Genomic DNA, 14627 nt, shown 5'->3' on the forward strand with positions numbered 1-14627 from the left:
TGTGGCTGGCCATCCCCTTGCATACAGGGTTTTATGAAACCCCCATCTACAGACACTTTATTCAGCTTTCCTTCTGGAGTTAATGCATGTCCCCCTCTGAGTATAACCCCTAGTTCTGTGCTCTTTGTCTTATTTCTGAGAGTGACAGCATGAGATCCCTTTGCCCACTGCCTGCTGTCCCCAAAGGCCATCTGCCCAGATGTTCTCCCCCCTGGCACTTTGGAGCATGCTGCGCATGCCTTAAAGTCCCTTGATGTTGACACCAACTGTGGTGCTAGTCACCAGATATCTGTCTTATCCTTTTCTCAGCTCCTTTGGGGGCCAAGTAGGCCAAAAAACCATTTTTCAATGACAAAACCATTTATCCTGGTTTATGGTCTTTCTGTTGTCCTGACCTTTATATTCGCATAAAGGTCATTTGCCCTTTTAAACTTTATTATCAGAAGTTATTAGGAACAGGTGTAAGAAACATGTTTAAATGGCACTTCTATCCAACTCTGGTAATTATTTTACATATGTATTCACAATTTTAGATCTGGGATTAGTGGCAACCAAATTCTGATAAGACAAACAAAAAACCTTTCTATGACTTATAGAATATAAGTTCTGACATAGAAAAGAGAATTCAATTTGCTTAGAAAATGTTTAGTAATGGATTTTTTTCTTGTTCTATGTATAGTCAAAGAGCTAGGATTTGACTGTGTAGAAATTCAAGAGGGGTTTTGCAAATGCCCTGTAAACTAGTAAAACAGACACGTGGTGCTGGAATCTGAGGTGCACTGAGTTGCTGTGGGTGTTGTCTCTTGCATTTCAGGGAGAGGTTGGTGCTGAGAGTGGGTGAGCTGTGCTGCAAAATCTTAAGGGGGCTCCTGCTTCCTTCCCTGGTTTCACATGTGAATGTAGTCACTGAGTTAGTGGAGCTGCTTTGCCCAGGGCAGACTGGATTGCATTACTCACACAGGCTGCATGAAAACCTTTGGAACTGCTGGCACAGGTTGGCAGACATTCTGTTGTTTTCAGACAATAGTGACTCAAAGTTGAACTGGCTCCAGGGAGCAAGTGCAGCTCTTGTACAATAACAAGGATTTAATGCCAGCCAATTGATGGAGTCTGTCCTCCCCAAGTCGGACACCTTGTAATGACATGAAGCTTACATTTAAATATCTGGCTCGAGATCAGGAACTTGGAGGGCTTCTCTTTTCCTTTCATTAACACTTTCTTCATTATCTACAACTAGAGGCCTGGTGCATGAAATTTGTGCACTTGGGGGCGGGGTGGGTGTCCTTCAGCCCTGATTGCAAGACAGCGCAGATCAGGCAGAGGGACCCCACAAATACACAACCTGGGCTGGGGAGGGATGCGGGACATTTGCTAGCAGGGGAGGGACCCTGGGAGGACTCCAGAGTGTATCCAGCCCATCTTGCTCAGACCCCAGCAGCAAGCAAACCTATTGGTCAGAGCATCTGCCCCCAGGTGGTCAGAGCACATCATAGCTAGGAGTTGAGCGACCTTAGCATATAATTAGCATATTATGCTTTGATTGGTTGAATGGCTGACTGGCTGGTCTGACAGTTAGCATATTAGGCTTTTATTATATAGGATGATTCTCTTTTTGTCCCTTCAATTTGCTTTTGGGACAGATTGGAAGCAGGTCTTATTTTATGTAATTTGGGGGTTAGTCCTGTCTTTCGGCCTTGTTTATTCTTTCCTTCTTGTCCTGTATCTCTGTGAGCAGACATCTTGGCCTATTCTTTCATAATGACTCTTTTTTTTTAAAGAAATCTTTATTGTTCAGATCATTACAGGTGTTCCTCCTCCCCCTCCCCCATAGCACCCCTCCACCTGATTCGCCATCCCACCCCACACCCTTACCTCCCGCCACTGCCTTCATCCATAGGTACCGTATAAGATTTTTGTCCAATCTCTTCCTGCACCCATCACACCCCCTTCACCCTGAGAATTGTCAGTTCACTCCCTTTCTATGACCCTGATTCTATTCATCAATCCATTCTGTTCATCAGATTTTTTATTCACTTGATTTTTATATTCATTTGTTGATAGGTATGTATTTGTTGTCATTTTGTTGTTCATAATTTTCATCTTTACCTTTTTCTTCTTCCTCTTCTTAAAGAATACCTTTCAGCATTTCATATAATACTGGTTTGGTGGTGATGAACTCTTAGTTTTTTCTTGTCTGTGAAGCTCTATCAGATCTTCAATTCTGAATGATAGCTTTGCTAGGTAGAGTAATCTTGGTTGTAGGTTCTTGCTATTCATCACTTTGAATATTTCTTGCTACTCCCTTCTGGCCTGCATAGTTTCTGTTGAGAAATCAGCTGACAGTCATGGGTACTCCCTTGTAGGTAGGTAACTGTTTTTCTCTTGCTGCTTTCAAGATTCTCTCTTTGTCTTTAGCCCTTGGCATTTTAACTATGATATGTCTTGGTGTGGTCATCTTTGGATTCCTTTTGTTTGGAGCACATCCTGGACTTGTAAATCTATTTCTTTCACCAGGTAGGGAAAATTTTCTGTCATTATTTCTTCTAATAGGTTTTCAATATTTTGCTCTCTCTCTTCTTTTGGCACCCCAATAATTTGTAAGTTGGTACGCTTAAAGTTGTCCCAGATGCTTCGTGCACTGTCTTCATATTTTTGTTTTCTCTGGTTGAGTGTTTTTTGTTTCCTCATATTTCAGGTCTTTGGTTTGATTCTTGCGTTCCTTTGATCTACAGTTGAATTTCTGTGTATTCTTTATTTCAGACAGTGTATGTTAATTTCTGACTGATGAAAAATGCCCCCCCCCCCTTTTTTTTTTTTTTTTTTTTGCATTCTCAATAAGGTCATTGAAGGTCTCACTAAGCTGCTTGTAGGTCTCATCAAGTTTCTTGGCAGTTTTTAGAAGATTCTTGAGTAACCTTATTAATGTGGTTTTGAACTCTTATGTCCAGTAGTTTGCTTTCCTCCATTTCTTTCATTCGTGACATGTTCCTTTGTCTCTGCATTTTGCTGCTTCCTTGTGTTGATGGAGTAGTTTTCTGAGGTAGTTGACCTATAGGACCCAGTGGTTCAGCCTCCCCTATCATCTGAAGTGGACACTCTTGGTGCACCTCATTGTGGGCTGAGTGCAAAGTCTTTGTGTAGTTAAGCCTTGATTGCTGTTGGTATACTGGGAGGAATTGACCTCCAGGCCAGTTGACTGTGAGGACCTGCTATGTCTATAATAGAAGGACTGCTGTGCTGGAGACATGCTTATGTGGCAGAACTTGCTTCAGTGGGGCTTTGGTGCTCACTGAGTCTGCCTCTTGAATGTGTCACTTATGGATGTGAGTGGTTGAAATCTGGTGTCATCTCATACTGACTACTAAATACACTAGCTTTTGGATCTCCAATGGGGTGCAGGTCAGCTACTGCCTAAGGAGCTACAGCGAGAACTAAAGTTCTATCCTCTTAAAAAGTGTAGTTTTCTACCATTCAGATGATTCCGGGATTGCAGGGAGGTGTTTCTGAAGTAACTTCTCTTGCTCATTTCATTTTCATCTCTTGGGGTTTGGAGGTTTTGGAGCTGTCTGACCAGAGCTGCATTTTGTTAGGTTAAACTGTGATAGGGCAGGCCATTTATATGCAAAAGCCTCTGCATGGAACTTGGGTGGGTTTGTAGGGTGTGCGGGTCAGGGTCTCAGGGCATCACTAGGCTAGGGTGTGGTAAACAGTGATGGCTGCCAGTCAGCCATCACTGCGTTTTCAAGTCCCCCCATCCTGCACCCCAGCACAGTAAACAATGATTGCTGTGCACACCTCTGCAAGAAAGCCACCCTCACTTTTCGACCCAATGGCAGACAGTCCAGCTTCTCCCTATAGGAGTTTAGGTCCCCAGCATCTCCCAAGAAACTGGTGTTCAGAATGATTAGGAGCTTGTCTCCCTTCGGGTTGAAATAAGCAGCGTACCCAGTTGCCCACCCCCGGCCCACTTTGCGTGCCTCGGTACCTCAGCTTTTCAGCGCTTGTGCACACCTCAGTGCTCTTTTCTCTTTCCTTCTAGTTTAGAACTTCCACTCAGCCAGCTTTCCTGTGGTTCTGGGTGATAGACGTTTTGTCTTTTAGTTGTAGTTTCGAAATTGTTGTGCGAAGCAGCAGTTTAGGTGTTTACCTGTGCTGCCATCTTGGTTTCCCACCCTGTAATGATTCTTGTCCATGTTTCTCTGTCAAGCAGGTAAAAGCTTCACCTGAGTCACCTCAGGATATCATATAACTTCTTTCAGACGCCAGGCAAAACTCAACTAGTAACAGTCATTAGGATTGTCTCCTGTTGTTCAGATTAGGTAGCTTCATTAACAACAGTGAATAGCAAGGTTTGGGTGCCTGGATGTGAGCAGGTAATGGAGACGGGCTGGTCTTGTCAGCTCTGTTTAAAGGGAATTTCTGTTTTCAGAAGTGAGTCTTATCTCTGCCATTGCAGCAGGAGCTTTTAAAAAAGTCAACCTTCTTATATTTGCATAACTCCTTTCTCTGAAGAACACAAACATGCTATGCACTTTATTTTAAATACTTAATAAATACTTCAGTGATTCCTGGAGGGCAGATCAGGGGAAGCACTGGTTTCTGATTCAGGAAGCGGAGGCACAGCTGTGTTAGGTGATCTGGGTACTAGATGCCACAACTTAGCTTTCCAGGTCTCACCAAGAGGCTGTGTCTATTGTGAGGGTTTTAAAGACCTGTGACCAGCTTCATGAATCTCGGTGCAATCTGACTCTTTGAACTGAGCTTACCTGGAACATCTTTGAGTACAAATCTGGAGCAGTAAGTGTGAGCTCCTCCTTAAAAAGTGTAGTTTTCTACCATTCAGATGATTCCGGGATTGCAGGGAGGTGTTTCTGAAGTAACTTCTCTTACTCATTTCATTTTCATCTTTTATTGGAGCCAATCTTATCTTCTTAGGCATGAAATGACCTTAAATCAAAATACCATTCTTTGGATTTAAAGATTTTGTTTGCTATGGTGTGAAAACACTTGTCTATAGGCAATTTAACTTTCAGAGTATGCATCTACAAATTAATATATTTGTCTCTGTTCATTAATGTAAGAGCTATTTGTATTTGTGTATATTTTAGTTTTTAATATGGTTTACTGTGATAAATGCCTTTCCCTTTTTCTTAAAGAAAGGAGTCCAATTATTCCTTTTAATTGGGGACAATGCGCCTAGGACTTCTGTCCATCTAACTTTCTCGGTCTTCCTGTCTCGTATGGTCCAGGTTTAGTCCTTCCCAGTAAAAGCGAACATTTTCTGTTTGTTGTTTCCTCTTCTCTCTCCTTCTCAAGCATCTTACAAATGAAGACAAAAGATAATTACTTGAGTAAAACTGGCAGATTCCCACGACACTTAAAATTAATGAGCTGTTGAGGACAAAATATACCTTTTCTCTGGCTGTATCATCTTTGCCCAGACCTCCCTCCGCCTTTCTTCCCATTTAACACATGATTTGACTTTGGCTGTGTTTGCCATTATATCACTTCTATAAAATAGCAAGATAAGATGGTTAAAGAAAGAAGAGTCATTTGAAAACTATCTCACTGTTTAAATTAAAATCAAAATTATTTTATTAGGTTTTAAATGTTCGTGTTTTTCTATTTATCTGATCAAAATAGTCTTTAGTAGAATACAGTACTGTGGTTCATAGAGCAGCCAGTTTTGTGTGTGAAGTTAATGACTCATGTCTTCCTGTCCCCTCTGGTTTCTCCTTTCTGTCTGTCATCAAGGTGCCCTCAGCACCGTCTCTTGATTTGCAGGCTTGGCTTCTAGAACCTTATCCTGCAGAGTTGATGCAGCACTGGTGGTGGGCAAACTCCTCAAGGCATTAGAATAGAACCAGACTTGTGCATTTTGTTTCAAGTGCTGAGGAAGGACCTGGGTTTTTGTTTTTTCTCTCCCCTAGATCTCAGAAAGATATTGCTGGCTAACCAATGCCACTTAATAAATTCCCATGATGTCTCAGCTTGCAGCTGGCCTTGTCCTTTGTTCCTTCGGGAAGGAGGGTATAGGACTGGAGCACTGTTCTGTGCCTAGGCCCTGCTACACCTCTGACGTTGACACCTTTGGAAGCAGTGTGGTGATCATAGCAAGCTATGACTTAGCCAGCACTGATTCCTGCCCTGCTAACTCCTCTTCCTAGATAAGCATCTTCTCACAGACTCCTCAGAGCAACCCTGTGAAGGAGATAGTAAATGGAGAAACTAAGGCTCAGGTAGGCAACAGGTCCACGGCCAAATATTAGCAAATGATTTCTGCAGATTCAGATTTCGGAAGTTTATCTCAGAGCCTGAGCTTTGGGTATGTGGCAGGTGTTGTCCCAAGGTTGGCCTCTGGGAACCACAGTGTGGCCAACCTTGGGAAAGGTAATCCAGCCCAGCAGTTTCAGGCTTTTTGGGACCCCTCCCCCCCAAAAAAAGGCTTTTATTTTTATTTTTTAAATTTATTTATTTTTTCCTTTCTATTGAATTTATTGGGGTGACACTGGTTAATATAATTATACAGGTTTCAGGTGCACAATTCCACAACACGTCATATGTACACTGAATTGTGTGTTTACTACTCACAGTCATGTCTCCGTCTCCATCTCCATCAGTTATCATTGATCTCGCTGCCATCTACACTTACTCCCCTCGTCCTGGCAGGCCACTCCCACCCCTCAGCAAATGCCCTTACCCCCTAGTGACTGTGTTCATTGGTAATGCTTACATGCATGCATACAAGTCCCCTCTGAGCCAGCCTATTTGGAGTCCTGGGGGGCCATTACTGATTAGGCCAAGAGTGGATGTGTTAACAACCAGAAGCAGGCCTATAGGCCATGCTGGATTGCTTATCTGTCATCTTTACATGACAAGTCAGCATCTCTCCGCAGGACACCTGACCAGATTAGCGGTCCGCCAGCCTTTCGGACCTCACAGACCCATTTACTAATACACAGAGTATGAGGTTACGATGTGAACACAGATAACACAAATAACATTTTTATGAAAAATAATTAGATTCTAAAACTAAGAAATTATAGGTGAGGAGAGTTGCATTGTGTTACATTTTTATAAGTCTCTTTAAATACCTGTATCAGTAGAAGACATTTAAGTAAACTTTTACTTACTTTTGCATTCAGTCTCATAGTATTCATTTTTGGTCGACATATGTGAAGAAAATTAGTCTGACAGATAAGTGGCTGGAAAGGAGAGGAGCCTTTGTAGATTATTTTATTCTTTGACATCCCACCCATACTCAACCAGTGCTAGTTTCGTTAAGGTCAGTTGTTACAGGAGTCTGAACCTGTATCAGGGACTTTTCATCAGTTGCCTTCTACTTTGAATGGATCTCTTACTATGCACGCTTTTGTTATGTCAGCTATTGATCATTTGAACATGATGGTTCACTGAGTTTGCACCTGTTCTAACTGTTGGCACCTTTCACTTGTGGGATTAAAGAGCCCCATAGCCCGTGATATCAGAAAGGCCTTAAGAGCTGGAGGCTGTCAGACTTATGGTGGGTAGGTATAGGTTTCTCAAAATTGTATATATATATTTTTTTTTTTGCTTGAAATTGTGCGTTCTGTTATTGGTAGCAATAACTTAATTATTTTCCTTGACAAGCTTATTTTATTCATTTTTTTTAGTAAATGGCTGACAAATAACTATATTTGTAGTTCTTTCAAATAAAAAATAGCATGCCATGAAAAAAGTATCTAGTTTGCAACTTAAACAGTCTCGAAAGTGCTTTTCCGTGGAAACAGTTGTCCTGTTTTGGTATGCAGGAGAAGTGCTTTATTTGTAGTTCTCATCTTATCACACAAATATGTGTCCTTAAGGGTCAAGATTTAATACCATTAACACTCTGTACTGCTTACCCTCATCCTTACAAGACACTGGCTTTGTTTGTTGTTAACCTGCTGTGAAGAGGACTATAATTATTGGAATAGTTTGGGGCTACTGCACTGATCTGTATTTACAGCATCATTTTTCCCACCTTTTATTGTTAAAAAAAAAAAAAGAAAAGAAAAAGAAAAATGTTTTACTGAGCTGTAATTCACATCATCATAAAATTTACCCATGTAAAGTGTATAATTCAGGAGGTTTTAGTATAGTAGTCACAAAGTTGTGCAACCCTTAACATGATTAACTTTGAAACATTGTTTAGCACCTTCTCCCTGAAAAATCTTGTATCAGCAGTAACCCCATTTTTCCCAAACCTACCAGTTCCTGGCAGCCACCAGTCTACTTTCTGTCTCTATGTATAGGTCTGTTCTGGTTATTAGATGTGAATCTAATCGTGTGATATGTGGCTTTTGTCATTGGCTTCTTTCACTTAGTGTAGTGACTCTAAGATTGGTCTGTGCCATGGCATGTATCATATTTGAATCCTTTTTATGGATGGATAATATCCCATTTGTTTCTCTCAGTTCCAGATTCATCCATCTTTTGGGACTCCCCAGCCCATTTTCCAGTGTGGCCCCAGTAACTTACATTCCCACCAGCAGTGTATGAGGGTTACAATTTCTCCACATCCTCATCATTCATCTTTCTGAGTATAGCCACCCTAGTGGGTGTGAAGAGGAATCTCATACGTTTTTTTAATTGGTTTAAGAGATAAAGGGATGAAGAGAAAAACATCGTTTTGTTGTTCCACTTATTTTTGCACTCATTAGTTGATTCTTGCATGTGCCCTGACCAAGGATTGAACCCACAACCTTGCATATGGGGACGACACTCTCCCCAAGTGAATTACCTGGCCAGGCTTCTTAGCACGTGCTTTTGATTTGCATTTCCCTGATAGCTAATCCATCTTTAGCCATCACCATCATTGAAATTATCAACACAGTGTCAAAGGCAAATATATTGTAGGGTAATTATCAAAACAGTTTTGACCTAGGGGTTCTCTTGAAAGCGACTCTGGGATCCCCCAATATGTAAGCCACTCATTAACCTGGTAGCGATGTGTGGTGTTTTTAACATGGCTTTTTTTCCTTGCTTGGGCGGGGCATGAGCAGTGCCTCTTTCTCCCATGGAATGGATATCGGGAGGCAGCGGGTGGCCGCTGTGTTCCCTGAGGAGGTGGTGAAGAGCCTGCTCTGTCCAGCCATCTGTCTGAGTTGAAGCCCTTCTCTATACTGTGTGTGTGTGTGTGTGTGTGTGTGTGTGTGTGTGTGTGTGTGTGTGTGTGTTGGGGGGGGGGGGGGCAGCACCGGAGGGGAGCCTGTCCCAATCTAATGAGGTAGTAACCTGAGAAAGTCCTTCAAATACCCAGTAATAATTTTCCCCAAATGTTAAGTGCCTGCCAAGCCCCAGACATTATGCTAGGGGCTTCCCGCATAGCGGCACCTGTTATCCCAGGCCACAGATGAGAAAACTGAGGGCATAAGTAACTTGCCCAGTTGTTAAGCAGCAGCGCTGGGGATTTAACTGCTCATACATTGTCTTGAAATGTTAACAAACCCATAGAACTTTTTTTTTTTAAATCTAAACAAAGTAAGTCATTACGGAGCTGGCACTTATTTCATAACAGGCTGCACCTTTAAATTTTTTTTTATTGTAGAAAATATTACTTATGTCTCCCCCCCCCCCCCCCTATTTTTCCCCATTAGCCCACTCCAGCCTGTTCCCACCCCCCTGTCCCAGGCTTTCACCACCTAATTGTCCATGTCCATGGGTTATACAAATATGCATACAAGCTCTTTGGTTGAGTACCTCCCATTCACCCATCCTCCCCTACCGTCCCTCTGAGGTTCTACACTCTGTTCCATGCTTCCACATCTCTGGATCCATTCCATTCATAACTTTATTTTATTACTTAGGTTACACATATGTGTGAGATTATGTGATACTTGTCTTTTTCTGACTTACTTATTTTACTTAGCATGATACTCTCCAGGCCCCTCCATGCTGTCTTTTTTACTGCTGCAGTTTTCACATGGTATAAATGTAACATAACTTTTTTTTACCCATTCATCTACTGATGGGCATGTGGGCTGTTTCCAGATCTCAGTTAGCTATTATGGATGGCGCTGCTATGAACATAGGAGTACATACATACCTTCTTTCTGATGGTGTTTCTGGATTCTTGGGATGTATTCCTAGAAGTGGGATCACTGGGTCAAATGGCAGTTCCATATTTAGTTTTTTGAGGAAATTTCATACTGTTCTCCACAGTGGCTGCACCAGTCTGCATTCCCACCAGCAGTGCACAAGGGTTCCTTTTTCTCCGCATCCTCTTAGGCACTTTTCATTTGTTGATTTTTTTAAAAATATATATTTTATTGATTTTTCTTACAGAGAGGAAAGGAGAGAGAGAGCTAGAAACGTCGATGAGAGAGAAACATCGACCAGCTGCCTCTTGCACACCCCCTACTGGGGATGTGCCCGCAACCAATGCACATGCCCTTGACCAGAATCGAACCTGGGACCTTTCAGTCCACAGACCAATGCTCTACCGCTGAGCCAAACCGGTTTTGGCCATTTGTTGATTTGTTGATGGTAGCCATTCTGATAGGTGTGAGGTGGTACCACATTGTCGTTTTAATTTGCATCTCCCTGATGATCAGTAACTTTGGGCATTTTTTCATATGAATCTTGGCAGGCTGCACCTTGATGCACACCCCAGTGGCAGTAACAAAGCACAGAAAAGGGTGGAATATTTGAGATTAAAAAACAACCTCTTGTGCCATGTTCAATAAAGGAGCTGTGCTCACTGCTGTAGAAAATTGGTGAACAGTCAAGAATTGCCTAAATTCATGTTCTTTGGCTTGATTTTTAATCACATTGAAGTATGACTTCTTACAGATGTTGCCTTTAATTTGTCTTGAAAGCAAGCACAGATACTGCCAGCGTGGGTAAGACTGATGCCCTCTGACAGTGGGCAGTTCCCTGCACTTAGAATAAATGCCAGCCATTAAAGCTTCCATTTTGTCTGTGACTGAGAGCATCCTGCAGAACCTCACACACCCAGGCTGACAGGCCATGTTTGATGTGGCATGGTCTTTACTTCAGCGCTGAACTCTGGTCGCTGGGGCCAGTCCCATGCAGTCCAGATGTGGGAATGTAAATCCGTGGTGTGCCATATACAGAGTAATGACAACTGGGCTGCAGAAGTAAGTCTAGCCAATTGAGTCCAAAAAGAATTAGGAGGAACCTTGGAGGAATATTTTACCATTTGAAAATATGGAAGGGCTTTCTAGGCATAAAGGCAAAGAAAGAAACTTTAAAAAATGGGCTAGCAGATTTAACACAAGAGATAGAAAACCATATGACAATAAGAGGGTGATATTTGCAACCTATATAAGGCATATATGTAATTTGAAGGACACTTAAAATGGAGGTGCACAGTGAAGGAGCATGTGAGGAAGGAGGTGTGGGTGCAGGTTAGGGAGCAGCCTCTGAGGAGCAGTGGTGTGTGCGAGCTCCTCCAGGGCAGGCAGGAGCCGGGACTTTAACCTCTGCTTCTCCCCGCTGCAGGAAAGGTTCTCCTCACAGCTGCCTGGTCAGTGGTCAGGTAGTGAGTCCTGCCTGGAGGAGGGCAAGGCACCTTTCACCAGGAGCCTTCTAAAAGTGACAGCTAGCCTTCGCTGGTTTGGCTCAGTGGATAGAGTGTCGTCCCTGCAGACTGAAGGGTATTCTGGGTTCGATTTCAGTCAAGGGCACATGCCTGGTTGCAGGCTTGAAATACCCATAGGGTGCGTGCAGACAGCCTGGCTCTGATTCTCACTCCCTCTCCCTTCCTCTCTGAAATCAATAAAATATATTTCAAAAAAATAAAAAAAGCTAAAGGGGTTTCCTGTCACTTTCTAGCATGACTCTGCCTGGAGCGCTTGTATTTCAGAGCAGTTGGGGCCCAGGTTGGCCTTCTTCCTCTGCCTGCTGGGATGGAGTGAGGGGAGAGAGCCCTATGGGGGGTTCCTGTAGAGCACCCGGGCCTGACGAGTGCATGTCCCGGCTGTACAGCAGAGAAAATGACAGCCGCATCCTCGGAGGGGACTGTGGAAACTCTAGCATCTCTGGTCCCTTTGACCTCCAATAGTGGGTGGGATCCAATGTACACCTTGAGCATTGACTGAGAGCCATTGAGGATTCAGAGCTGGGAGTGGGCATGTGCTAGTGAAGACAGCATGGCCTGGGCAAGGCATTCATCCTCTCCATGCCTGCTGGCTTTATCCATCTAGCGGGCCCTACCAGAGTGTCCTCGGCCCAGTGCACTCACGGCGATAGCAGTGTTTCTGGCTCAGGGGAAACAGGGGTGGCTGTTAGGACCTGCCCCCGGGCCCACTCCTTCCTCCGTGGTCACTGATAGGTCAAGTCAAGCAGCTGCATCCCCAACGCATTGGATGGCAGGTCCTCAGACTCACTAAACCTGAGAATGTGTTCTTATTCCAGATCCCTTGTACCTTTACACACAACCTTCTCCTGTTCTTGGAACGGCTGATTGTTTCTTCATTTTAATTTCTCTTTGTGTATAAGGCATGATGTTGATATTCTAAGGGTTGCTGGATTTCTTTGGTAGAGATTTTTTTTAAAATGTGGTTTGCAAGTATTTCAACCAAAACATTTCTTAAGATAGGCTTATCATTTTTCAGTGTGCCTCTGTGTTCTGCTGCTGGTGTGCTCTGACCGGGGGGGCTTGGGATGGGGGCTGCTTTTGGTTGTGTGGTAGGACTTGATGTACGGAAAGTTCTCTCTTTTACTCTTTCTGAGGCCAGGAAGTTCAGGTTCCCTGGCAGCATGCTCAGGTCATGACTTTATTCTTCATTTTTTTCTTCCTAGTTTTCAACGGTTCCAGCAGGTCATCACGGGAGAAAGAACCTGTTCAAAAACACAAGAGCAAGGAGGCCACTTCCGGCAAGGACAAGCACAGTGATCACCGGGCCGACAGCCGGAGGGAGCCGGCTCCAGCCAACCAACCCCCCACAGCCCCCGCCTCGGGCTCCTCGGCCAAGGGGCCCACTGCTAACCACCACCACCCCCCTCTGCATCGGTCGGCTCAGGACTTACGGAAACAGGTAAAGCCCAGCCCTGCCACGCAGGTGACCGTAGTGTGTGGCCCAGAGGGTGCCTGCCAGATGCCACTGCTCTGCCTCCTAGTTAACTGAAAGGAAATGTGAGTAATGATCTTTCAGAGGCTCAGAAAGCACAGAGGTGATGCTCTCAGATGAAGTGGGGCCGTCTGTGGCGCTCACACCTCCGGTGAAGGGCGGTCCCTTTGGGCTGGTGGTGCACTGGCATTCACCCCAGCAGGTGCTGCTGTCCCAGGTGCCACCATCTGTTGAGTCTCCTGTGTGAGGATGGATTGGAAGGGAGCCCCCTCTGAGCCAGCCTACTTGGAGTCCTGGGGGACCATTACTGGTTAGGCCAAGAGTGAATGACTTACAACCGGAAGCAGGCCTGCAGGCCATGCTGGATTGCTTATCTGTCATCTTTACATGACAAGTCAGCGTCTCTCCTCAGGACACCTGACCAGATTAGCAGTCCGCCAACCTTTCGGACCTCACAGACCACCAGTGGTCCACAGACCACCGGTTGGTGCCGGCTGGACCAGAGGATGTGCGTGTGCTCCTGCGCCGGGGGCTATGTGTGTGTGATGGGGGTGGGAGAGGGGGGTGTTTGATGGGGGTGGAGGGTGGAGGTCTGTGACGGGGGTGGGGCGAGTGGGGGACTATGACGGGGTGGGTGAGAGAGGGAATGGATTCTTCTGAGCACATTTCAGTCCTGCCGGAGGCTCCTCAGAGGGCGCTGCTCTCCTGCTCCCACTGCCTCCATTTCTGTCAGATCCGAAAAACAAGTCCTGGTGGAGAAACTAAAGAATGGCCTCAGGGCTTAGCCATTTTTTGCTGTCACAATGCTCAGTCTTTGGACACTGATCTTAGTGCCCTGGGAGGGAAAGAGAGAGGGAAGGGGGGAGGGAGGGAGATGAGGGGACAAAGGCGGGTGCTCAGAGGCAGTGGTGAAGGGCTCACTCGTCCACTCCCACAAAGGGGCATTTCTTTAACCCTCTCTCTGCTCCTGTCCTCACTCTGTTTGAAAGTCAGGAGCCCTGAGGATCAGAGATGAGCCTGCACTGAGAATTTTGTCACACACAGTTAAATTTTCCCTTAGAATAGACGGGAGACTGTAGCTTTAAAGATTGGTTCGGGCAAGGTTTGGTTGTACAGAAGAGATGTCTTGGCTGGCAGCAGAATGGCTGAAACATGGTCATTGGGGGGGGGGGGGGTTCTTGTGGTCTTTGCTCATTCTTGCAGACATATTTCTCGCTTATGTGACTAAATTCATACCATACTTAGGAGCCTGTACACACACATGTATTGACTATAGCGTAAATATTGCTCAGCTCTGCAGTTGGTGAGATAATAAGGCGAGCATCCACGGATGTTCCCACAGCCCTTAGATACCCCTTCACCCTTCACAGTGTTATCTGGAGATGAAGCAAGTGTTTCTAACATTTTAAACATTCTTCTTTTCTTAGAACAACTGCACATGATTGTGGAATTGGTCCCCCCGGTTCTGGGTGCCCTGTTCTGAGGGTTGAGCAGCACAAAGAATAGGGCACACCATACCCTTGGTTTTTGAGTTAAAGATTTATCTCCATTTGATTTCCAAAGTTGATGGTC

General features: G+C 44.5%; 1 protein-coding gene across 5 annotated transcripts in view; it reads left to right on the forward strand.

Annotated features, from left to right (window-relative positions):
• The window catches only part of JARID2 (jumonji and AT-rich interaction domain containing 2), a 284195-nt gene that overhangs the window by 241007 nt on the left and 28561 nt on the right, over positions 1-14627 (forward strand). For all 5 annotated transcript variants that reach the window (XM_036448052.2, XM_036448054.2, XM_036448051.2 and 2 more), the window contains one exon: positions 12787-13022. In XM_036448052.2, the coding sequence (XP_036303945.1) occupies positions 12787-13022 (236 nt within the window). The remainder of the gene's footprint in view (positions 1-12786; positions 13023-14627) is intronic.

This window comes from Pipistrellus kuhlii, unplaced genomic scaffold (assembly GCF_014108245.1).
Source record: "Pipistrellus kuhlii isolate mPipKuh1 unplaced genomic scaffold, mPipKuh1.p scaffold_m20_p_2, whole genome shotgun sequence".
Lineage (NCBI taxonomy): Eukaryota > Metazoa > Chordata > Mammalia > Chiroptera > Vespertilionidae > Pipistrellus > Pipistrellus kuhlii.